The sequence below is a fragment of the Pyrgilauda ruficollis genome, unplaced genomic scaffold (assembly GCF_017590135.1).
Source record: "Pyrgilauda ruficollis isolate IOZ18807 unplaced genomic scaffold, ASM1759013v1 scaffold15, whole genome shotgun sequence".
In the NCBI taxonomy this organism is placed as follows: domain Eukaryota; kingdom Metazoa; phylum Chordata; class Aves; order Passeriformes; family Passeridae; genus Pyrgilauda; species Pyrgilauda ruficollis.
Genome location: NW_024513654.1, coordinates 17,687,251 through 17,711,681, shown reverse-complemented (window position 1 = coordinate 17,711,681; position 24,431 = coordinate 17,687,251). Strand labels below are relative to the sequence as shown.

The window sequence follows — 24,431 nt, the reverse complement described above, 5'->3', positions numbered from 1 at the left end:
TTTCTGTCAGGTCCCAGACCTTGTAAAAGTGATCTAGTTAAACGTGCCTGAGACTCCCAGCACATGACAACATCTCCAGTCTGGACAGGGGCTGCCCTGCCTTGCAAGGAGAAGCAGTGTGGAGCCAGTCACACACAGCCTCATCTGCCGGCTCCTCAAGGCACAGGCCTGTTTTTAATCACTGGGCCCTGCAGCTCAGACTGAACTTGGCAGCGCTTCACTCCATTTGATGATCCCGCTGGAAGACATTAAAGTCTTTTTCTTCATTCTAAAGAAGGGGAGCCAGTGCCATCCAGTCACACTCCAGACAGTGTTAAGCTGGAAATAAAGCCAAAAGTTTACTAGCAACCTATGGGTTAACTTTCCTTGTCATACCCTTATCTATAGCTAGGCCCTTTTGTTTGATTTCAAAGCAGAAAAAAAACCTCCAGCATGCCTGGAACCACATCCTTAATCTCAAAAAGATTCAAGAGATACTAAAAAAATGAGCTAGCAGAGCTACAGAATTTCTTTCCTCTACTCCAACAAGCTGCCTCTGTTTTTTAAAGATTTAGGTGACTCTTTGTGGAAAAAGCAAGCCAGGAATGATGTACTGACTAAGACACAGACAGGCTCTCTGTCCTGGCCTGAACAGCTCACCCACCAGCTCCAGGCATACAAAGCCTATACATTCAGCTATGCTGTCCAGACATGCAGTGGGCAGGAAAATATATGCTCTTTGCTACATTTTTCCTCATCATAGGCTCGGAGTTCAACCAAAATAATCTAAAGACAGAGATAAAGTGAGTTTTTGAGTAGATTTTCTTCATACGGAGGACTAAGGACTCCGCATCTGCTTAAAGTGTGAAAAGTCCAGGCACACCTACGTCAGCTGCATGTGCAGCTTATTCCACACACGTTAAAAGATGTGTGGGAAGATAATCAGCCTTACACCTGGATGCTGCTCTACAACAGTACACACACCCGCGCACGCATGTGGTGCCTCACAGACAGGCAGTTTATGGATATAAAGATTGTGTACGTGCTCACCTGCACAGGTAAGTGCCTGCTTTTACCTTCCCACTTTCATGCTTAAGTTCCCATTTATCTGTCCCTCTCACACATGAAAGCAACTGAGAAAAAATCACGGGCAGACATTCAGAAATGCGTGTGTTTCCACAGCACAAAACACACACAAATCTTTAACTTGCTTCCCCTCCCCTAGCCCACCCAAGCACAGACTACGCGAATTACTGCAGCAGCAACAGAAAAAGGAGTTTCATGGTAGGAGCCATATGTACCTAAAAAAAGATAGTCCTCAACAACTAAACAATTCAACCAGAAAAAGAATGCAAGAATAGGGAGAAAGAAAGGAAGCAAAAGACGATTAGGAATCAAGAAAAATTGACAACATAACTTTTCCATAGTCACACAGATGAGTCTGTGGTACAACTTGGTGTCTTCTGACCCCATTCCCAGAAAGAGCATACACTAGAAACTGTTTGCTGTTTGTTCTCATCCATACATATCCATTTAAATATTCTGTACATATGAAAAAGAAACACCTCTCCCCAGAACTATCTTCACATGATAGCTTGGTATCCAGTAGTATTTTTGGCCACAGACTGTGTCTTTCCCACTCCTTCCCCCTTTGCAGAGTCAGCTCCTATTTTAGATTCTTAGCCTCCGTCTCGGGCTACACTTAAATATCTGGTTTTTCTCTAGCAAAAGAAAACCATAACAAATCTAACCTCTGGAAAATCATCTCCTACCTCTCGTTCTTGTGCAGCACTCCGCTACATGACAGGCGCTGAGCTTCAAGCAGAAACCAGGCAGTGTCAGACAGCAGGAGCGGCAGAGAAAGAAAGTCCTGACTTCAGGCATCAGACACATTCTGAGTCCCAGCACTGGCAGCTTTCCATTCACCCAGCGCTACAGAGCACAGAGCAGCCGATCTGCCCTGGGAGATAATCTCGGCAGCACATCTGGTCTTAGCTCCACAACTCGGCATTAATTATGACTTGAGCAGAAAGCATTTGAAACATCCAATGAGATGCAGAGCTCCCTGGCTCGCTCCGCGCTGGGAAGGAGAGAGGAGAAAGACAGGCAGGTAGGGTCTTGCCCACCCTCGAAGAAGCCGCCAACGTAAACAGCAGCTAAGTACGGGTCACAAGTTTTAACAAAGGCATCCCCCATCGGCTCTGTAATATATTCATGCTCTAATTGCTTGTCAGATCTATTCTAGATAGCTGGAAAAGCTGAGCAACAGTTGCTGTCTGCATGCCACACTTTGGATCCTTCCTGATACAGGCAATATTACTGTGCTGCAGGCAAACTGGTGCCCTGGTCTGGCCTCCCATCTGCTTTCAAAGCAACAGAAACAGAAACCTAGTTTTGGAGGGGAACATTTCCCCACAGTAGCCTCAGCATGCTCTGAGAGTTCCAGCTCTGGGACATGCTGGAAAGTCTAACAAAGCTTAGGAAAAGCTACACTCCTTGACCCGCACAGGTTTTTTAGTGCTTGCTGCCTCTGCTTTAGCTCTTTACAGAGACGTTGCCTGAATTAATAGCTCAGCTGAATAACTGTAGAGGAAGGGACCACAACTCCGAACGTGTGAACCAATACCCAGGCACTTTACTTGCAGGAAAACACTCACCCCCCCTCAGCTCTCGCTCTCAGGGTAAGGAGCCTGCCATTAACAAAAACGCTTACCGTGCAATGCCCTGTGCAGTTATACAGAGGTCAGGCTGCCACTCCATTCACAAAATGCACTCATGTGACTGCAGATCTGCAGCAGTCACCACACAAAAACCTTGCACCAGGCTTCTGAGCAATTTTATCACTATTAGCTAAGTTTTCTCCCTCTGCAGGAAATAAAAAATCCAACAAAAAACCTCCATCTGTGGCTGCTCATCAGCTTCAGCTGTTAAAACATCTGTGGTCACTACATAGAGCACATTCACCTGAACTTAGTGGCCCACCCCTTGCCCACTCCTGAAAAAAGATTGCTTCTCACCATAAGTGAAGTCAGTACCAGGATCAAAAGCTTCAGTCCTTGAACATGGTGTGATTCTTAGAGCTGTCATATGCAGGGCCAGAAGGTGACACTTTGATGATCCTACTGAATCCCTTCCAACTCAAAATATTCTATGACTGCCTAGATAGTAAGATACTCCTTAGCTATTTAAGATATACCCTGAATAGCATGGTACTGCACAGCTAGACACCAGAAGCCCAGTCAATACACCAGACACTATTTAAAGCACACTAAAGAATATTTAGAAAGTGATGGAAATCCTTAAACCCAAGGTACAAATGAGGTCCTCAGTATTCTTCACCCTCTTATTATCCTCTCTTCCCTTGTGGTGAACACAGCAGGCTGCAGGTTAGAGAGAGCCTGCCCACAGTGCTAACTGGTGAGCAGAACAAATCTGCTTCTAAATGGCTGGGATGCCACCAGAATTTTTGGCACTATTTCCTGGAATAACACCTCAAATTGTGCCACATCTGCTAATAACATTATGGTGCCTAGGACTCAGTGTTTGCGATGGGAGCACAGGAGATAGCAAATGCAGACTTTTGTTCTTCCATTCACATCTCCATTTCTGTTTTCCATCTCTCAAAACACAGGAACAAGGAGGTATCCAATGAAATAGAAAGTCATGCTGCTTAACATGGATATTGTTATACCCAAAGTATAATTAATCTGTGAAATTCACAGCCTCTCTGTGGCCAAGGACACAGCATGACTAAAGCATGATAAAGAACTTACAATGCTATGAGATGATGAAGCTGATGCAAACTCTTCACCAGAGAGCTGTGTTTGCTCTTTGGAGAGAGAAAAAGTCTGGAGCACATGCTCTCTCACATAAGCATCAGAAGTGAATAAGAAAATGGCAGCTGCTTCAGTGTTGTTCCCTGCACAAGGTAACTCTGCAGCTATAGGTGTCCTGTGACAGCAACACTGTGCTACACACTCCACAGGTAGCACCTGTGGGTTAAAATGGTGGGTTAAAACATGGGGTTAAAATTCATGACTTAGACTACGGGATATGATGAGACTGGAATAAAAATAACTTTATATATATATACACACAATTTTTCTTCTGTGTTTTGAATTTGCATGTCACACTTGGATCCTGCTGTCTCTGTTAACCACATTTGTCAAAAATGAAATCCAAGGTTCACACATAATCACTGGACTGCAGGGGCTGCAGGCTCCAGAAGTATACTTGATACTGCAATTGCAGCAATATAGTCCAAAGAATTTGCCACATTGCATATATCATCAAAACTTCCACCTGGAGTTCTCCCTATACACATGTGCCAAGGAGAGAATGGGTAATGGAGACTGAACTCCCTCTTCCCCCACTGGTATGAAGTTCTTTAACTGTAGAAGAGTTTATCAGCTCTCATTTTCTAATAAACAACTTAGGTTTATAAAATTGTTCAGACATTACATCTCCCATGAACTTGCTGAAGGGGAGCTGGAGATATTTTCTTTCCCAGTGTCACTGCAGGGACAGAGCCCCAGCAGTGCTGTCCTGAGCTAGCACTGCTGCAGTTATTCTGCTGCAGGTACCAGAACAGAAGAAAGCATCCTGCCTTCACACATCACTACAAGCCTCGAGACTGGTTGGAAAGCTCACTACAGCTCACACAACTTCTGAAAATCCAGGCATGTTTCAGGCTTGGCATCTAACTCAGGTGAAATTCAATCTTCGGTCTGGTTGCAACAGACAGGAGTGGTGAACCTGCATGAACTCAGAGTATTTCTCCTCATCTCTGACTGTGAGCAAACTTGGCTTGCACTGCTCTAGCGGGTGCCCATGGGGTGTGTGTATTTTTAGATGCTGGCTTAGAGGATTAGCTAATATACAGGTACACTCAAGCAGATCTGAGGGAACTCAAATCTAGGAAATTGCTCTATTTGTACAGAAAGGGCCTAGTATCAAAGTTAGAGCCATAGGTGAAGTTCCCTATTTTACAAGAAGGCTGAACCTTGTACAGACTCATTTTTTAACCCAGGTAAACCTGGGCACTTGAACATCTTTTATCTGCTGAAAGCTGGCAGTGAACTGGTTGAGGCGATCAGTCACAGAGCTGAACCTGGCAGGAAAAACTTCAGCACTAATGTCTTCTGTCCCATTTCCTCCCTGTCCAAGCACTTTGGTCAGATCCTTCCGTGACCAAAATTACATCCCCACACCCCTCACCAGCTCTGTGCTGGGGTCTCAACCCTTACTGGGGAAATTAAATCTTTTGAGGGTAAACAGGCTTCTGTTTACTGACTGATAAAACAGCTCACTCTGGGTTAAAGATTTGCAAATAGCTATGCTCACCTTTCTACCACAATAGATTCTTCTTAACCTGTGTGATGTCTTCCCATCTCTCTAACATACGCCAGGAAAGGAACTGACTAAGCAGCACTGTAAATTATCCAGTGATGGACTGACAAGTTTATGCTCCAAACTGAGATTGTAACTGTGTTCACAGAGAAAAACAGACCTAAACATTACTTAACCACAGCATTCTGAATCCACAGCCAACCTCCTGTGTTTATTGCTCTATTTCTCTCTAAAGAAAGGCAAGAGCATTTAGAGAACAAAATAGCAAGAGCAGCAAAAAATGCCTTTTAGCAATCAGTGATCTGGACCAATGTGCCCTGGACAACTTCTTTCTCCCCACATCCTAAGATCATATTTTACAGAATTTTTTACTTATTGACTCTTATATATGTTTCTCTATGTTTAAAGGACAGCTTCCATATGACTGTCTGAAGCTATGTCTGTAGAAAGCACTCGATCAGCAGGTCACCTTTTTCAAGTGGTGCTGCTTGTTGATGCCACCACTGCACAGAAAAAGCTTTACAAAACTTCTGGGTGTTGGTAAGTAAAAAATAGTTACGCCATAGTGTAATTGCTGCTACCAGTGCCTTATCAGTGGAGATGGGTTCCAGCTGTGGGTTCAAATGAAAGGATCATGGAGTCTGAAACCTCTAGTATGGAATACAATTACTCACCTGGATTTCTGGCCATCCTGGAACCTGGTAGGGACTGTGAGCCAGACTCACAGCCAACATTTAGCACATTAGGCACTTTTATCCGTTCAGAAAGCCAGACAAGCCTATGTCCTGAAACTTTTCCATGTTCCAAGCCTTCCCTTATCCCAGGGTTGATAACCTAAGCACAGTCACTCACTGAGATGCAGACAGGATGAACACCGAACACATGGATGTTTATCCAAATCAAACTTCACCATAAATACCTCAGTCAGTCTCTAACCTTCAATTCAACTGTAAAATTCACTACCAGGTCAATTGTATATGGTTTCATTTGTTGCATCCTCAAACTCAATCAATGATGAAACTCTGTTACCTAATTCCCATATATTTATCTTTTATTTACCTAATTCCCATATATTTATCCTCCACTGTATCAATGATGAAACTCTGTTACCTAATTCCCATATATTTATCTTTATCCTCCACTGACTGGCTAAAATCCTCACCAACTTACAGTTTCACCACCCAAGCAATAAGCTCACTGTCTAAGTTCCAGCAACAGCTGAACCTGATAAGCTGTGCTTGGGAAAGGGGCAGCATTTAGCTACTATTTGTAAAGTAGGTGAAACACTTCAGGAAATTTGCAAGCCTTTAAAGAACATTTCTAGAATTGGTAAAGAGCTGAATGTTTCCTTCTCTAATCTGCAACTGAGAAGACATGAAGGGCAAATTGCAAGTTCAGTTACATGATTATGAATTCGAAGAAAAAAGGAGAAACAGTGGATGGAAGAAGGGTAACATGAGAAAGAAAATAGGAAAAGAGAGACAGGGTGAATTTATTTCTTCTCAACTCCTAAATGGTTAAAATTGCAAATTGCAAGGAGCCAGTTACCATTCCCTTTCATTCAGTAATCACATATTCTCATAACATTCATCAAAGGACTAATACACAGAAATTAAAATACTTGCCTGCAAGCTGAGAAACACCACAGGAACACGTTTGTCCCATCAATACACTGCCAGGACGTGCAGTGAGAACCACCAGTGTTTTAAAGACTGTCAGATCTCAAATGTCAAACATGAATCTAATGATTACAGGAACAGTCTCACTGAGAAGCCACCAGTGTAGGGGGTGGTACTGGTCAGACTTTGTGCTACAGGCAGTAGCCACCACCAATATAACAAATGCACAGCCCCTGTCAACTCTCCATGGCACATTGTAGCTGAAGGGAAGAGGAAAGCAAACACAAGCCCCATCACATTTTATCTAAAGCTGAACTGGTCTTTGTAAAATGGGCACATCAACCTAGTGACTACCTCCAGAAATCTTCCTTTGACTGCCCAAATAGACTTATTTTCTATGAACACATCTAATTTTATTTTTAATCCATTCATTCTTTCTATTTCTGCATCTTGTAACAATGATTTTCACAATTCAGTTGTGCACTGCATGGAACACAGTTTTTTCTTGGTGTAAACCTCATGACTCTGCAACTGTTCAAATTCTCCTTAGATGTGTCATTTTATCCATCAGACCCTCCTGCAATCTTCTCTCTTCCCTGGTCCTGTTCAAAGTAATTTTTTTTTTTTTTTTTTTTTTTTTTTTGACAAAAGGGTTTCAGATAGATTTTACACCTTAATTGCTTGTACCACCTCTGGAATAGATGACCATTTTGGGGCATAGCTTGTGTTAAAAATTCTACCCTGAGCTCAAAGAACCTTTTCTAGCACAAGTTTCATTCAAATGAAAACACACCCCTATGATGTTTCATTTTATCAAGTCAGTATCTCCCAACCAAAAGAAGTTCCATAAGCAAATCCCATTAAAAGCTTCACCCTGCTCACTTGCAAATACAAAAGACATGACTTCTGTTTGTAGTTTTTCCTCTATCTGCTGTGTGGCTGAACAGAGGCACTGAGAAGCTGCCTGCCATTCCCCAGCTTGGGGTTCCTGCTTTTTGGTGCCCCAGACTGTCCACAGTAACAGATAAAGGACTAGAAATTCCTTCACCTGATGCCAAACTGCATCATCCCTCAGAAGCCACTGGAGCAAAGCTGGCTAATGACAGCCAGGAATAGTGCTGCAGTGCAGAACTCATGCTGCTGCAACCAGCTGGGGGACATTCCCCCTGAGGAGCTGTGATACAGCACTCCAAGAAGACCAATTTCTGCTCTGGGATGACCAAGCTACTGCACAGTCTCCACGCAGAGCCCACACCAGCCTGGGCACCAGCACTGACCATCTCTGCGAGTCTTGAGCCAGCAGCTTTAGAGGTGAAACACAGGCAAGGAGCAAGGGAGAATGATCTGACTTCTAAAGGTAAGATCTTTAAAAGTCAGTAAGGAACACCTTGACATGCTTTAGTTTTGATTCTAGATTTAGACCCTTCCATCAAATATTTCTACACTATACACCATCCTTGATAAGAACCACTCTGACCCTTCTCTTCTTCAGGCTAAACAATCCAAGTCTTCTCAGCTTCTCTTAGCATTTCCTTGCACAATTGTTTAATCATTTTAGTGGCCTTTCACTTGACTCACTCCAGTAATCTCATGGCCTTCTTGTCCCAGGCAGACCAGAAATGGACAAAGAACAAAAGATGTTGAATTGCTAGTGTTGAGGTGAAGGCTCACCTTCCTGAACCTGCTGGCAATGCTCTTCCTAAAGCAGCCCAGGAATTTGCTGGCCACAAGGGTGCATTGCTGGCCCATGTTCAACTTGTTCAAGAGCATCCCAGTTCTTCTCTGCAAAGATGCTTTCCAGTCAGTCAGCTCCCCATATGTGCTGCTGCCTACGTTCATCATCTGTAAGTGCAGGACTTTGCGTTACTCTCTGTTGAACTTCATCAGATTCCTGTTCACTGCTTCCTTCAGCCTGTTGGGACCCCTCTGAATGATGACACAATCATCTGATGCACCAATCAGTCCTCCCAATATCATCTGCAAGCCTGCTGAGGGTGTACTCTGTCCCATTATCCAGGTCATTCATAAAGTTGTTAAACAGTCCTGGCCCCAGCACTACCTTTCACATCCCTTTCCAGATTCAACTCCAGATTGCTTTAGCCTTCCTAAGTCCACTCCTGCATGCTCAGGAATTTCTCTGTATTCCTCCTCTAAGGTAATCTGTCCCTGCTTCCACTTCTATGCTTCCTTTTTAGCTAATGTGCTTTGTCGCAAGCATCTTGTTCAACCATGCAAACCTCTGCCACCTTTGCTTGGTTTCCTGCACAAGGAAGAGGATTCTTGAGATTGAAGGAAGTAACCCTTGAAAATCCACAAGATCTCCTGGCTCCCTCTTCTCTTCAGGATCATACCCCATTGCATTCTTCCAAACATATCCCTATAGTCATGGCCCATGGGTGGAATCTTTCTGTGAGCCTTGCAGAATGATACCATCAGAGTGGTTCTTCAGACAGTCATTGTCACCTCAGGCAAATCATCTGATTGCTCAATATTTCAGATCCCTCCTTAACAAAAAATGAGGACAACTATGTTTCCCTACCTCAAGGCTGTAACATGATGGTAAAATATACTGGTCATAAAGCAGTAACAGAAGCCCCAGATATATCTGACAGAGCTACATTAGAAAGAAAGGAACTTAATCAGGTCTCAGAAACAGATCTTAAAACATTCTCTGTCGTAAACAGTTCTGGCAGCAAGATCCACTCCCAGCTTACTTTAGTTACTGTACCTTAGTTTCCATATCTACCATTTGTGTACCATTTGTGACACTTTTGCCTGGGGGCAAGGCTAACCCAGCACCTCCTCACATCTGAGCTGACTCAGGCATCCCCTAGTCCTGGGCAGATACCTGACCTCATAACCCACATCATCCTTCTCTTCCTCTTCCCCTGGCTGGGCCCATCTCCCAGCATTAGACAGCAGCAGGAGCAAACACTGATAAGCTGCATCAGGCGCCAGCTATCTCGGTGCAGAGATAACAGCAGGTATCAGGCACAACAAACACCCAGTGACACTCCCCACACACCTGGGGGAGCCTGCCCAAGGGAAGCCCACCCTGACACCTCCTGAAGGGGCTCCTCCTGACCCAGTCAGGAATCCTACTTGAGGCTGTCACTCTGCGGGACCCCGCAAACAAGGGAGTAGAAATCACCTCTCTGTCTTCAGACTGGGCAAATAGCAGAAGCCAATTCCCTCCTCCTCTTCATTTCAGTGGTATTTTAGCACCTTAAATTCACTGACATGGCTCTAGGTTTATGCTGCTCTGACTGGAAAATTCCCATCTCATAGGTGGAAAAATTAAAACTCAAGACGCCCAAAACCTAATGCTGTATCCTAGCTCCTAAACAGTTTGGCATTCTGGTGGACATGCATTTAATATCGTTATCTGACCCTTCAAAAGTCATGCTTGCTCTCATGCAGATGTTATCCCAAAGATATTTACTCATTTAAAGCAGGATCCCTAATTAGCCCTATGCAGGGTTAATCTCCCATTACCCATTAGGACATTGAGCCAGGAATTAAATTACACCTCAGACACCGTGTCCCACATCTTTCAGCTCTCCCCTAATACAAGACAATTTCACAGGGCCCTGGTTCCCAAAAAACCCCAAAGTTTGCTGGCAGAAGAATAAGAATCCACACATCATGGTTTATCTATATGGGAAAGGGTCTGGAATTAATGACAGTAGAACAGCTTCTTCAGTGGACATTTCTTCAGACCCCACCAGTTTTACAGTGACTATTCCTCCTGAACAGAAAAACTATTCATGAAGCTCTGGCAACACAATTATTTTGTCACAGGGTAAAGTTCTTCATGTTTGCCTAAGGGGAAACACATCCCTTCCAACTGCTTTACCTCCCCTCCATTACAAGTAACTGATGAAAGCTTGGGATGAAGAGGAGGAGAAATTAGGATAAAGTAATGGAGAAAGAAAGGGGCTGAGACATGCATTTCTGGCAGAGAAGCAAGGAACTGCTCATGGCAAGACAGAATATGTAAACAGAAGAAAACAAACACAAACATAAATCAAGACTAACACAGAATGATTCTGTCCCCATGCTGGTTGTGTGCTGAGCTGTGAGAGAATTATGCCACCTGGCATCCAACTCAGGCACCAAAAAGTTTAGGTTTTGGTCTCTTAGCCAGAAATTCAGTCCTAGACAAACTCTGTTTTACAGCTGATGTAAGACAGAAATGAGGAAGGCACACAGAAAGGAACTTTGCAGTTGCTGTACCTCCCCAGATTAGAAGTACAGTCCCACCACACTTGTACAGACCAAGACCTTCTCTCTCCCCCCAGCTACATCAAAAACTTCCAATCCAGCTTGGGAGAGCAAGAGCAAGGTCACTCTCACCCAAGCCTATGGCCACAAACCCTTTGATTTAGCACTGTGGCACTGCTCCATGCACTTCACATTAATGAGCAGGCACTGAGCAGCGTGACTGTAGGACACAGAGGGACTCTCCAGATAAGCTTTTAGTGGTACAAGCATGGAGCAAGATTTGTCACAGAGGTATGAAGGATCATAGAAAACAGTTTCAATCACCCTCTCTAAGAATGTGCTCCAAAACTCACTGTCATCAAGTCACTGTGACATTTTTTTTTAAGACAATCAAAATGCATGGAGTACTCTCAAATCTCAGTTTACAAAATCTTCTGCTCTAAATGAGATGTACTAGACTCAAGAATTCAGGAGCCTGAAACTCAAGGAAACTTGTTAGAGATTATTTTCCCTATAAACAAGACAGTTCTTCTTCAAAAGACTTAGGAACTCCATGATTTTATTTTAAGGCCACATTTGAAGCATATTTCAAAGAACACATTCCATACGGCTTTTAAACCTGACTGTGTCTTCTATCAGTAATTTGTGAACCTCAGCTGCTTTGGGGAGTTTTCTGTTTTATTTTAAGAAGCCTTTGCTGTTCACCTTTAAGCACAGTTCATATGCTCTCATCAACATAAGAAGGTACCCTCAACCCTTTTTTATTTATGTTTCTTCAATACATCAGCAAAGATTAAAGTGTGGTTAAGCCACTCCTTTTATCTTGGCATGATTCATTTTTACACCATATCAACCTTCTCCAGGGCTGGGTATTTGCATGTTAATAATAAAGCCTGCTTTTTAACTCCTCCCTTTAGCTTAATATATTGAAAAGCGTTGACAGATAAGACTTGGCTCTCAAATTAGTGGTGGTGGCAAAGCAGAGTTCAAATTATTCCATTAAAACAGAGACAGCTACGTTTATTGTCCTCCCACATTTGAGTTAAGCTGCAATTTCACTCAGAGAAACTGTCCTGCTCTGATTATGATGGAGAAGGTGTAAGTTTGATCATTTTCCCAAACTGGCTAAAAAACATTTGGGAACAACGGTTTGAATATCTTTACTGCTTCCCAGTTATTGGCATTCCTACGCATTCCTTCTGAAGTGCAAAGAAACTGAGGATGCAGCTCCGTGGTTTCTTTAAGCCAATGTATGCGTGGGTTGCAGGCAGAATGAAGAAGCCTGCCCCTCTCCACGCCATCATGTCTCCCCATTGGAATTACTGGTGTTGCAGCTGCATGGTTAGCAGGGCCAGGAATCAATCCACCCACAAACTAATCCTCCCCACCTTTTATTTCCTGCCAGGTCGTTTCCTACTGCACAACTCACAGGCACCAGTGTCAGCAGAAGGAAGCGTGGTGGAGCACATGGCTGCTGGGGGGTCGAAGACCCCTCCTGACAGCAGCTGGAACTTGACCAGCTCAGAGAAGTGGCCACAACATAAGAATCTGCTCTTGCAGCTTGGACTAAAAAGCAGCCATAGTCAAGCTAGCTGTAGGCTAATGCATTTGTGTATTAGGGCAGAGAATTCAGGCCAGACTGACTGCCCAGCATGTACCCATGTCCTTGGCCAGTTTTTATCCATAGATTTTTATCCATAGTTTTTATCCATAGAGAAAAAACATAGATGCACAACTGCAATTCTTTCAAACTCTGCAAACTCCACTGCTTCTCTTCTACAGTGCTTAAGCTGGCTCTCACCAATAGCCAAAGCAGCCTTTACTGACTTTGATCACTGAACCACATCAAGTCTGCAGGATGTGAAAATAGCAACAAACAGAAGCTCCTGTATTCCCCCCTGCACTATCTCCCTGCTCTAATCTCCCCTGTGCTGCCTTGCTTCCACATTCTCATTATTTCATGTTTTTTTGATGCCTCATAAAGCTCCAGTTTCTGGAATCAACATAAGAGTATCTGCCTCATTTAAAGAAAAGACCAAAATATTATTTGACCTCTTTGCAGAGAAATTCAAAGGTAAAGAACATTAGCCAATTAATTAGGACAATACTAGCCCCATAAAGAAACAAACAAACAAAAAAAGCAAATCCATCACTACATTTATGCCGTTCTCATGTTTCTGTTTTTAAAATATTAGAATTTAAAATTATTTATTATTTTAATACTTGAAGATACTTGTTTTGAAACTACTTCAAGAGACGGACAAAACATAAGCAAAACATGAAGCCAAATTTGCACTGATACCAGCAGTGCTGGCAATATCATGCCCTAAAGATGGCTATTGCTAGAGAGTGCACCACTTGTCATGACTGTCTCCTTTTTCCTCAGAGTATTTCTTGAATGTACATTGCAAAGTTATAGAATACACACCATAACATCAACTACAAATGGCTACAGAAATACCAGCTCTGGGATTCTGAGACTTCTGATGGAGGATCTGCACTGACCTCAGTCTAAAAGACCCTTCACTGTGGACAGGAATTCAGAAGGGAAGCAAAAGAAGCACATACTCATGTTTGAGGAGAAATTCTGCTAGTAGAGTTTTCTACTGGCAAAGAGAGCTTTTTCTGCCCACAGCATCACACACAACCTCAGATCAGACACAAGCTAACTTTTGTACCTTCTCTGCTAAGTGAAAGAAGGACCTTGGAAAGAATTGCATCAGTTGAGACTGTATCTCCTCCAGACACACCAAGTGCTGCTACCCAGAGAACCCAAATTTCAAGAGTCACTTGAAGCAAACCAAGCAAAAAAAAAAAAAAACCAAACCAAACCCAGGACAAAAGTTACTAACACACAGGGGTCTTAGTACATCAAGATCACTTTTTTCCCCTCTTAGATCCAGGAAAACTAGTAACTTCATTTCAGCAAGAGTAATTGTATTACCTAACCCTTATCTGGCACTTTTTTATCTGTACCTCTCACAAGAGGCCACAGCACTGTCTGCATATGATACCACTGTTTGCATGCACTCCATCAGTAAGCCACTTCAAAGCACAGTGTCCAGTACCAGGCCAGCAGCTGCTGTCACCAACACCAAACCCAGAAGAAAACATCTGTGAGTCCTTGTTCCATGCAAAACCAGAAAAACAACTCCTATCTAGTCTACTGACTCGAGAATTCAAAGATTGTGGTATAATATCAACAAAGAAAGTCTGGATGTTTTGTTCATTTTAACTACAGGGATTGTCAACAGCTCTATTACCCTACAGGTGTTCACTCAGCCTGACCCTCTTCTTCCTCAGGCTACACCCCCACTGAAGCCAGTGGAAGCTTTGCCTTCTCAGCTAGGCCCTACATTAACTTAATTAAAGTTTTGCTGTTTCTGGCTGTATGGATGTTCAAGATCGGTATCTGCTCTTATGGAAGAAAATTGAGATAACAGGACAGAATCCTTCATTCCCATAAGGACCACTGAATATTTTGCTGTAAAGAACTGAATACTGACAATAGTAGTATGTTTGTTACCACCATCCATTTCTGAGACAGCTATACACTGTGGATGTGCACTTCCCTTTCATTCCTGTCCAAACTGAATACTGACAATAGTAGTATGTTTGTTACCACCATCCATTTCTGACTGAGACAGTTAGACACTGTGGATGTGCACTCCCCTTTCATTCCTGTCCATCCCCTACCGAAAAAAAAAAAAAAAAAAAAATCAACCCCATCCCCTGCTTCAAAACACTTCAGACAATCAGGAGCTTATCTAGACATGTCAATGATTTTACAGTGTTACATGTATCCTAGTATCACAAGAATATGTTTTACCTTGAGGCAAATGTTTTAATTTATGTGCATGTGAGCTATTTGCAATACCTCCACCAAATGGAGCCCATATAACCCGTCGGATGGCTTTCACCCAATCTTCCATTTCATTCTGGGAATTAGCCATGAGCAGGAAAGCCTCATGATTGACAGGCATCTTTTCCCGGTCCCCTGCACCACCTGAAAGACAGAATGCAAATCTATTTTAGCATCCAGTTTAAAAGAGAGCAACCAAAGTTTAACACCACCAAAAATCTCGGTCAAAATAATTAAATTACTATTTTAATTGAGCAGTTTTACAGACAATTCATGCAGATGTTCTGTCGCACCCACAGAGCACAGGTTGATAGAAGATCAAAGCAGAAGGGCAAAATATGCATTTCCAGTGTGGGAAACCTGAAGATGTTGTATCTGCTGTCTCAGCAATAACAAAAATGAAAAGACAGGCCATAAGACTCTATAGGAAAAATAAGAAATTAATTCCACATACCTGTGCTGAGGTATTGAGAGATTTTTACCCAAAAGAGGGACCAAGTAAAGTGTAAGACATGTAAAGTGCTTCAGATGTAGAAGTCACAAGATCATCCACTTTCCCCAAGTCTCTGGGATATTTATAGTCTCAATACAGAGAAAGAGACCCATTCTGATTTTGGATCCAATTCAGAAGAAAGTTAAGAGCTGGGGATATGATTCGGACTCTTCTACTTGATGTAAAAATTTCAGGAGTTATTAATGTTGGTGTGCAGAAAAGCACTGACCAGAATATCAAATTCACTCAAGCTGTCACAAAAAACTGTCCCTTGTGGATACTTCAATACTTGAAATATTTTCACCCTGCTTTTTCTGTTTCATTTTTAGGTCAGCACTCACTCCAACAATTTAAATCTTCCCTCACCCTTCATTTTATGTTCAGAGCTGGATAAAACCTAGTGAGTGCCACATAAACACATAAAAGCTTTATTAGAACAGCCTCTGTATGAAAAGGCTACTGATCCTATCCAATTCAGCAGCTGCATCCCCAGCAGCCTGGAGCTTCTCCATCACCATGGAAACTGCCTTTGGCTTTGCTAGGGAGATAACATCTGAGCTGTGTGTCACTGTCATTTCCACGCTTACATGGCTTTCAGCACCTACTGGCAAGCTAAAGCTGCCAGCCTGGGCTGAGCAGCTGAGATTGCCTGCCTGTGGAATTCAGAGATAAGAGCAGAATGATGGTATGCTGTGGTTTCTGCAGAGATAATTTAGCATACACAGAAAATGTGCTTCTTAAATCCTTGCTAATCTGGGGAAAGAAGTAAACTGGGAGCTGCCTGCAAGCCAAGGAAGTACTTTTTCTTGGTATTAATTGTTTTCTTGCCTTGACACACTCATGGAACATTTATTGATTTGCAAAGCAGAAGTGGTAAAATGAGATGCATTGGGAAGTATTTTGTGGTTCTCCAAGAAGCAATTCACTAAACTGGGAAACTGAGGCAGTCTTTCAGTAAAGAGGAGAAACAGCAGGCACCAGGGACTAGCTGTGCAGCTTAAGAAACAAAAGCCATGATGCGTTTTCCCCATATGTGCCCAAATCCTCTTGGACAGTCTCCCATTTTTTAATTTACTGAATTATTCATATTCCTTAAGGTATATAAGAGAACAGCTCTCTAGCTCAAGGCTAGGTGCAGGCATCTGAACAGATCAATGTCCCACCATCTTCCACTGCGAGGATGCCATACTTCATCTTCTGCATACAAAACTGTCTGTGCAGGAAACTGCAGCCTGTGGAATTCCTGCCACTGCCTAAAGCTTTTTTACCAGCATACTCAGCCTCTTGGTGAATGCAGAGACCTTGAAGTCTAATTCTTGCACCTTACCCAGCTGACCTACTGACACACCCTTTCTCACAATCTAATGTGTCATAGGAGATACAACTGAAAGAGGCTTTCCACAGCCCGCAATACACATCAGAAATGGGTTTCAGGATGTGGCATTTGGCACATAGGTGGCCTGAGCTCAAGCTAGGCCATCATTCTTCAAAGGAATGAAACAGATTCAAAAAGACATTTACTGTATGGCTCTCACCACCAGCAAACAACTGAGTTTGGTCAAGATTAAAATACATCTTATTCTTAAGTCTAAAGGGATCAGATGAGATCTTGCCCACCCAAGCCATGAAGGGCAAGAAAAGACCAGAAGCTTGTCTTAGAATTAATCACAAACTGTACATTCAGTGGAATTAGCTGCACTAACCCATACAAAGATTGCCATAAGAAGCACAACAAGCTGAGGATGATGAATTACTGGACTTCTGCAAAACTAGCATCAGCATCTTCCCAAGGAATTACTGTACCAGAGGGACCTGACTACAAGTCCCCTTCCCCTAAGATGCCGTTTTGGACCAGCCAGCTGCTTTCTAAACCTTCATAGACAGTTTTCATGCAAGCATTTAGGGGGAAAAAATAAAAACATACTTCTATTTGAGTCTGCAAAAAGCAAAAACTGGATGGGAAAAACAGATTTCTGTACACGCCAGACCTGAGATTCTGCCAAAGACTACATATAGTTCCTCCATGAAACTTGAAATAGGAGCAAGGGCATGACCCTACAATCTGCCTGTGGGAGAGTTAGTAGTGACTAGACGTGCAAGTACAAGCAAATGAAAGCAACTCCACACATGAAGGCCAGCTTAGAAATAAGAATGCACTCCAGAATCGCTTGTGTTAGCATAATGTGACTAGCCAGTGGCAGAGCATGGAGACCTCCCTGTAAACATTTTTCTTTTTAGTAACATTTTACTCATATTTCTTTGTACACTTGGCTGGTTCCTTCTACTACAACCTTGAGGCATCAAGCAGAAAAATTAGGGGTTTCTAATAGACAGAGCTCAGACACATCTCTCTCTGCATTGTTGTGACATTCAACAGCTTTTCAGTCTTGGCAGTCACAAGAATGAGAAACAGCCAATTCAAACACCTAGATCTTCTTTAAAACAACCCAAAAACCCCAACAACCTCCACAAATAAATAAATAAACAGCCCAAGGAAACAATGTCACAAGAAACCTCTTTGAAGTCTAGAATTTTACCTGAAATTCACAGACAATTTCTTTTACAGACTCAGACACAAAGCAGGATCCTATCATGGATTTCAGGTTTGAATTGGAAGCACAGCACTCCATCAGTTCAAACACACTAGACTTTAGGAATTGTTTTAGGAAAACAATTTCAAAGCTTCCTGCCCAGAAACATTTGGAGACAGAATTTTAGTTTTGCCTCTCAAAGCAGGATGAAGTTCATATTCAGCTACTGAATTCACACCTCTTCTCTGCCACTAAGGGAGCTCCAGCCCCTTCTCACTCATCTTTAATCAAGCTTCCATATAAACAGGACTGGGCCTCAGAGACAAACCCTGCATAGTTCAGGATTGCCATGGGCAGACATTCCAGTCCTTTTGCTCAAAGCCACTTTAATCTCCAAACCAAAAACAAAATAAAACTGTCTGCAAACACAAACAGAGTGCAAGTGTCTCAAAAGATGTGGCAGGAACAAGGGTCTTAACACTGGGGATGAACAGCCCACCTGCTTTAGCATTAGCCTGCGACCAGGGGATCTTGTATTCAATTGCCCGCTGCAGACTTGCTGTGTATGCTGGACAGGATGCTCTGGATTTCATCCTTATCCACAAGGCAAATTGGCAGCTTGATTTGCCTCTCATCAGGTGTACAGAAACCGAAAAAAGTGAAGAGTGGGAAAGATGATAGCAACCATGTCAGCATACACAGTACGTGTAAGAGCCTAGAAGGATGAAGAGACTTGTTTGGTTGTTGCTCCCCATCAAAAGGGCTGCAGGTCCCAGCTGATTTGGATGCTTTGCTGCCCCTATCCCAAGATACCTTTGTCAAAGTGCTTTACATATCCCGGCAGGTATCTTAGCCTGGAGGAAAGTTTAGCTCCAGGCCCCCAGCTGCAGTGCACAAATGCTCTCTCTCCAGGGCCAGACTAACTCAGGCAGAACTGATCTCCTCTGCCTCCACTCACAATTTCTTCATTTCATATGGCTTGGGAGCCATGACTGTTAATGGCAGCAGTCACCTCAGAGTAATGTCCACCTCTCAATCCTTAGAAATTATCCTCCTTTCAGCTTCCCCCTCATGCCCCACAAAAGGGTAGGTTAAATTCAAAACCACTGGGGCTAAATCTTGCTGAAGATGAGATGGGGTGCTGCAACAGCAGCAGGAGTCACCATCTACTCTTCAAGGCCCTGTTTACTGAAAATTCTTTTTCTGATCATCCTTAGACAGGTAAGCATTCACTGGAATGTGCAAAACATAAGGTATCATTTTGTCATATTTACTTGTCCTGCCCTGTGTTCCTGTTCAAAGAACCTGCAACAGAGAGGCTGCATCTCTGCCTTTATACAGCTCTTCCAATGAGGAAAAGCTTGATTTTTTTTTGTTTGCCTTGAACCTCATTCACTCAAGCTTAACCTTCTTAAGATCACTTTTGAAGCCAAGCCTTAGATCCCCTTTGTCTGTATGGAAAAGAAATTCAGGGGGAACAGGACTGGACTTCTACATTGGAGATGAGACTGCCTCATTGCATGTAAAAGGAGCAACTTTTATATTCTCAAGCACAGCTGCTGTTGAGTTCTGAAGTTGGCAGCTTCTTTCTTTGCTTAGGTAACTTCTTTTACTTCCACCTCCTCCCTCTGGTTTGCCTTTCATCCTTTTCTTACATCATTCCTCTTACTGATGTCTTGTGTATTGTCCTTATATGAGAAGTCGTACCCCCAGCAGTAGCCCGTGTATGTGTACACCCTGCCCAGCTTGTGGAGTGTCTGCAGTGCTTTGCTGTGGACAGCAGCTGCGGCTCTCAGGGAGCGGATTCCAGCCGGCCGCGCGCGGGAGGCGAGCGGCAGCTCCGGGCTGGATGGGAAGGGTGGCTGGTGGGAAACACGGCCCAGCTGACGTGTCTGCCCTCAGTGCTGCAGCAGGTAGCGACAGGAAGCCTTTGAGTGCAGACAAGCAGCAACAAGGATCTTGACAAATGGTCAAAAACTAGCGCTCGCTGCTGAAAAGAGCAATTGCAATGATTCATCTTCCCTGACCTGGTCCTTATGATTGACTTTAAGGCATCAGAATTTGAGGCTCAAAGATCATCCTGATAATGAAAGAAGATGAAAAATGAGGAGAAGAATTCTGTCAAGAATAAGGGCAGCTCTGTTAGAGGGAGTCTTTCTTTGCACAGCAGGGAAAAAAAACCTAAAGAAAACCAATCTTGCTCTTTGGATCAAGAGATGAAAGAAATATCAATGAGTAAGCAAAAGTTCATTAAGAATGCTTTGACTAGACACTTGAAACCTAATTTCATTTCTTCAGTCTTCCCACCTTCAATTGCAGCTAATGTTGAACCTCTACCTTGAGCACTTGCCACCCCAACCAAAAGTTTTCACAAGGCTGAATGCTTGTGATAGGGAGATAGACCCTGTCTATTACATCTGAATCCTGGGATAACCTGCCACCAGCATCAGTTTAAATTTCTCTGTTTTTTTCTTCCTTTTTCTTCTGAATTATTATTTAATAAAAGGGGTACATTTCTGTGAATATGAAATTCATCTTGAAATGGTCCATTTAGGCTGCCTGAGAACAGAAAAAACAGCAAGCAAAATCTGAAGTAGCCAAGGAGTAAGATAAAAACAAGGAAAAGAGGGGGTTTCCCAGTAGGGGTATGATTTGTGAGGAATTAAACAGTACAGTAAACAGTGATGTGTGCTTGCCATGATTTTTTTTCTTTGTATCTGTCCATCTACTGCCACCCACCCATCTATTTATATATGGAATATATGAGCTGGAAGTTGATTTGGAGCTGATACATGATGGTATTTTAAAAGGCATACAAAACTAAGAAAAAACAAGGCACAAGAATTTAGTATCATGTGGAGTGCAAATGATAGAAACAAGCTTTGATCAATATAAATTCACTGTGTCACAGTTCCAATGGACAACATAATCACATTTTTCTCTAAAGAAACAGACACCTTTGTAGGTGAAAGGTGTTTCATTTCCACAGTTTGGAAGGAGCTTAGGGGGGTTTTAACATTCAATATTCATTTGGTTGTGTCAATGACAAAAAGGAAATGTCAAATACCTTTTACTGTAATGAGGAAGTTCAGCTCAAACTGACACGGTTCACATTTTCTTAGGGCAGGATTTACAAGCATGCACTTAAATCTCATCGACTTCTCAGTCAAATATTAAATGTCTAATTTCCTTAAGCACTTTTATTTCACCAAGCTCCTTGGTTGCAGAAGTTGAAGTTGAAGCAGAAGTTGATCAAATTTTCCAAGTTAAAATCACTGCAGAGGATTTTGATGAGTCTGTAAATGGTTTTTTGATGCCATATCTTAGACCTCATCCCAGAGAATGAAGTAAAAGCAGGCAAGCATTCTAAAGCCACTACCATCTATTAAGCAATCCAAAAGCCCTGTGATCTCTTCTCCCCTCCCATGCCTTCTGTGGTTTCAGAAGCCATTAAACTGCTTTAAAAATGCACCAACAAAGAGATGAGACCTCAGAGCTGTGGTTTCTTATGCAAAAACATCTGACAAGATTTAACATGAACAGAGTCACTAATAAAGCTTCTCTGTACTGGTACATGTCCTACAGAAAACCCTTATAAACCTAAGGCTAGTGATCTTTGTCATTTGTCAGGATGAAGTGTAGGATTACTGAAACTATATGAAAGAAATGAAGGTTAAACTAAATTTTTGACCTGTTATACATAAAACCGGTGTCTGGTTAGCTTGACTCTCCTGCCTGGAGATGTCTTTCTTGATAATGCATGTGACCTTATTACTGTAGACTTTTATCTGTTCATTAAAGTGAAGAACTGTTTAAGACTACCAACCACTTCAAATAAAGCAATGCTTGGAAATAAACAGAACCCATATTCCAGGTAGGCCAAATGCTAGAAAAGTGATGTCACACTCCAGGAACCACAGCAAGCAGAAAAAAAAAATGATGCAAGGTAAGAGGAAGGGAGAAAAATAACTTCAAGTATTCTTCAAGAAAAAGTAAGTAGAATTGCACACCAGCTTCACCTTGAACTTCTGCTTGTAAAATCTGCTTACATGAGTTCAGTGCTGAGTAATGTTTGAGTCTAATTGAGCTGATTTTTCTTTAATGTGTTTTATCTGCCCTTGTCTGAACTTCTCAAAATCTCAATAAAAAAGGCTCAGTCATCTTTAAGTTATGTTTCTGGCATTAAAAACACATTTATGGTACTAGTACACCCATGCTCTCATGTCTCCCTGTTTTCAGTTATTTGCAATTTTTGACAAGAGAGAACTACTCTGCTGCCTGGGATGTGCTGCTCACCGTGGCCACGAGATACAGCTCAGGGGCTGAAGTGACTTCACAATGGAGGAAAGGCCACTTCTATTGCAGCAGCCCAATATTTAGAGTGAAGATGAGCCCAGGCATATCATGCAACTAAGTACATTTTTTTTCAAGGATGCAGCATCTCCCTTGTACCAGCACAGCTCAGGCACCAATTCCTCCCCCTTCTGCCACTACTGCTTTGCTCCATACAAGGAACAGACTTTAACAATGATCACACTGCCTCCCCAAATACAGGGGTTTCAGGAGCTTGTGAAATGTGCTCTGAATGCCATAGACTATCCCTACAAACAAGTTTTATTTTAACTGCTTAGTTATCAGCTTCTACTAGCTGGCAGCAAGGGATGAAAACTTTCCAGCATGGTCACAGCTAGTTTAGGAGGCCAGGAAGGATTGCAAAGAGGACTCAATCAGCAATAATTAACATAAGCAACAAATACTACACCAGCAGTTTCTAGGAGCTGCACGACACCACTTCACCTTTGTTGAGACTTGCATGTTTCATCCCAAGAGAGAATTCCAGAGTACCAATATTCTAATCATGCCCAAAGATGCCTCAGGAGTTAGACTACTTTAACCCTTCTGGTTCTTGACTCAGATAATGGTTCCTGATAGGAGGTTACTGTGGAGATTGAGCATGTTCAATTCAAGGCCTGCATCATAACAGAGGCTTCTTAGGTGGAGCCCTCACTGTGCAATGGCACTTCCACTGCCTCTTACAGCAGTACCTACTGACAAGGCAGACAAATCTAGGGTGCTGCCCCGCCAATGCTAATACTGCTTTCCTTGCCAGAGCTCCTAATGGAAAAGAATCTGAAAGTGTTGGGAACTTAGGCATAGTTGCAGTTCATCTTCTTCCATTCACACACAGTTGTGCTTCAGAACTCACAAACCTTTCCTTGAGAATCTGTCTGACATGTCACCAGCTCTCAGGGAGCTGTTCACTTCATGATATGTCCATCTTAGAATAACAAAATACTTCTACAGGTGTGCGGGGGGGGTAAGGAGGAAAGAAGCAATTTCATTCCCTCATGGAAGAAGACTTGGTGATGGCAAGAGGAGATGAAAAGGGGGTGCAAGACATTTTCTTTTCCCAGCACATTCTGCAGACAGCCTCGTACCAACAGTAAGCTGCTTTCCCTTACCCTCTTTCCTTCCACTCCAGAAAACCAACCCTTACTGCCTTCCCTGAGCAAATTTCAGACCTAGAGAGCTACCATGAGCCCAGACCTTTATGGTGACAGTGTGGACTATGTGCCTACAGTCATTTTGCTAACCTCTGATTCAAAAGGAGAAGAAATGAATTATTTCTCAAGCCAGCAGAAGCCACACATTTGCAAGGAGGCAATTTAGGCCACCTGGCAGGAGCTGTGTGTCTGTCCCTACAAGACACATTGCAGGAGACATCTAAATTAAGTCAACCTAATTTGAGGGTACAAAAAAGAAACTACAAATATATGAATGAAAGAGTCAGAAAATAGTAGCACGGTTGTGCAAAACAGGCCATATGGTTCCACATGGTTCTCCAAAGAAGCAAGTGCTCAACAGTTCTGAAGAATGTATCAAATTATATATTCCAACTGTGGTTATGTTTACATGCTATTGTAAGGGAGGAAATTCCTTCCTGACCAAAGATGATGATACTTCATGCTTTGAAAAATCTGAATGAAAATAACTGGATAATTTTTATGCATTACCACGCAACCACAAGTAATTTTCTAATTCTCATAAATTCCTTCAAATCTTTGACACCAAAACCAAAAGTTGACAAAAAATTTTATATTCTGACAAGAAATTATTTACCATAACATCAGAATAGTGAATTCTTATCTATTTTTCTTTAATTATTTATTATTGGAGAGATAATATCCAACTTCTGCACTCTTTCTGAACTGTTATGCTCACATTTGCCAGGTCTGCTCCATGACAGGAATGAACTGGTCCATGCCTTCTGAGTACATCTCTCTACAGCCACCTTCTCCCTCCACCTTGCCCCTCATAAGCCCATTTTTTCTTTATCCTGCACTTAATCCACCATGAAACCAAAGACATCCTCA

At 42.5% G+C, this 24,431-nt stretch overlaps 1 protein-coding gene across 1 annotated transcript in view; it reads right to left on the bottom strand.

Annotated features, from left to right (window-relative positions):
* ARHGAP22 (Rho GTPase activating protein 22) overlaps positions 1 to 24,431 on the bottom strand; it is a 109,023-nt gene that overhangs the window by 20,515 nt on the left and 64,077 nt on the right. Inside the window, exon 3 of the mRNA XM_041461328.1 lies at positions 15,049 to 15,177. Within this exon, the coding sequence (XP_041317262.1) occupies positions 15,049 to 15,177 (129 nt within the window). The remainder of the gene's footprint in view (positions 1 to 15,048; positions 15,178 to 24,431) is intronic.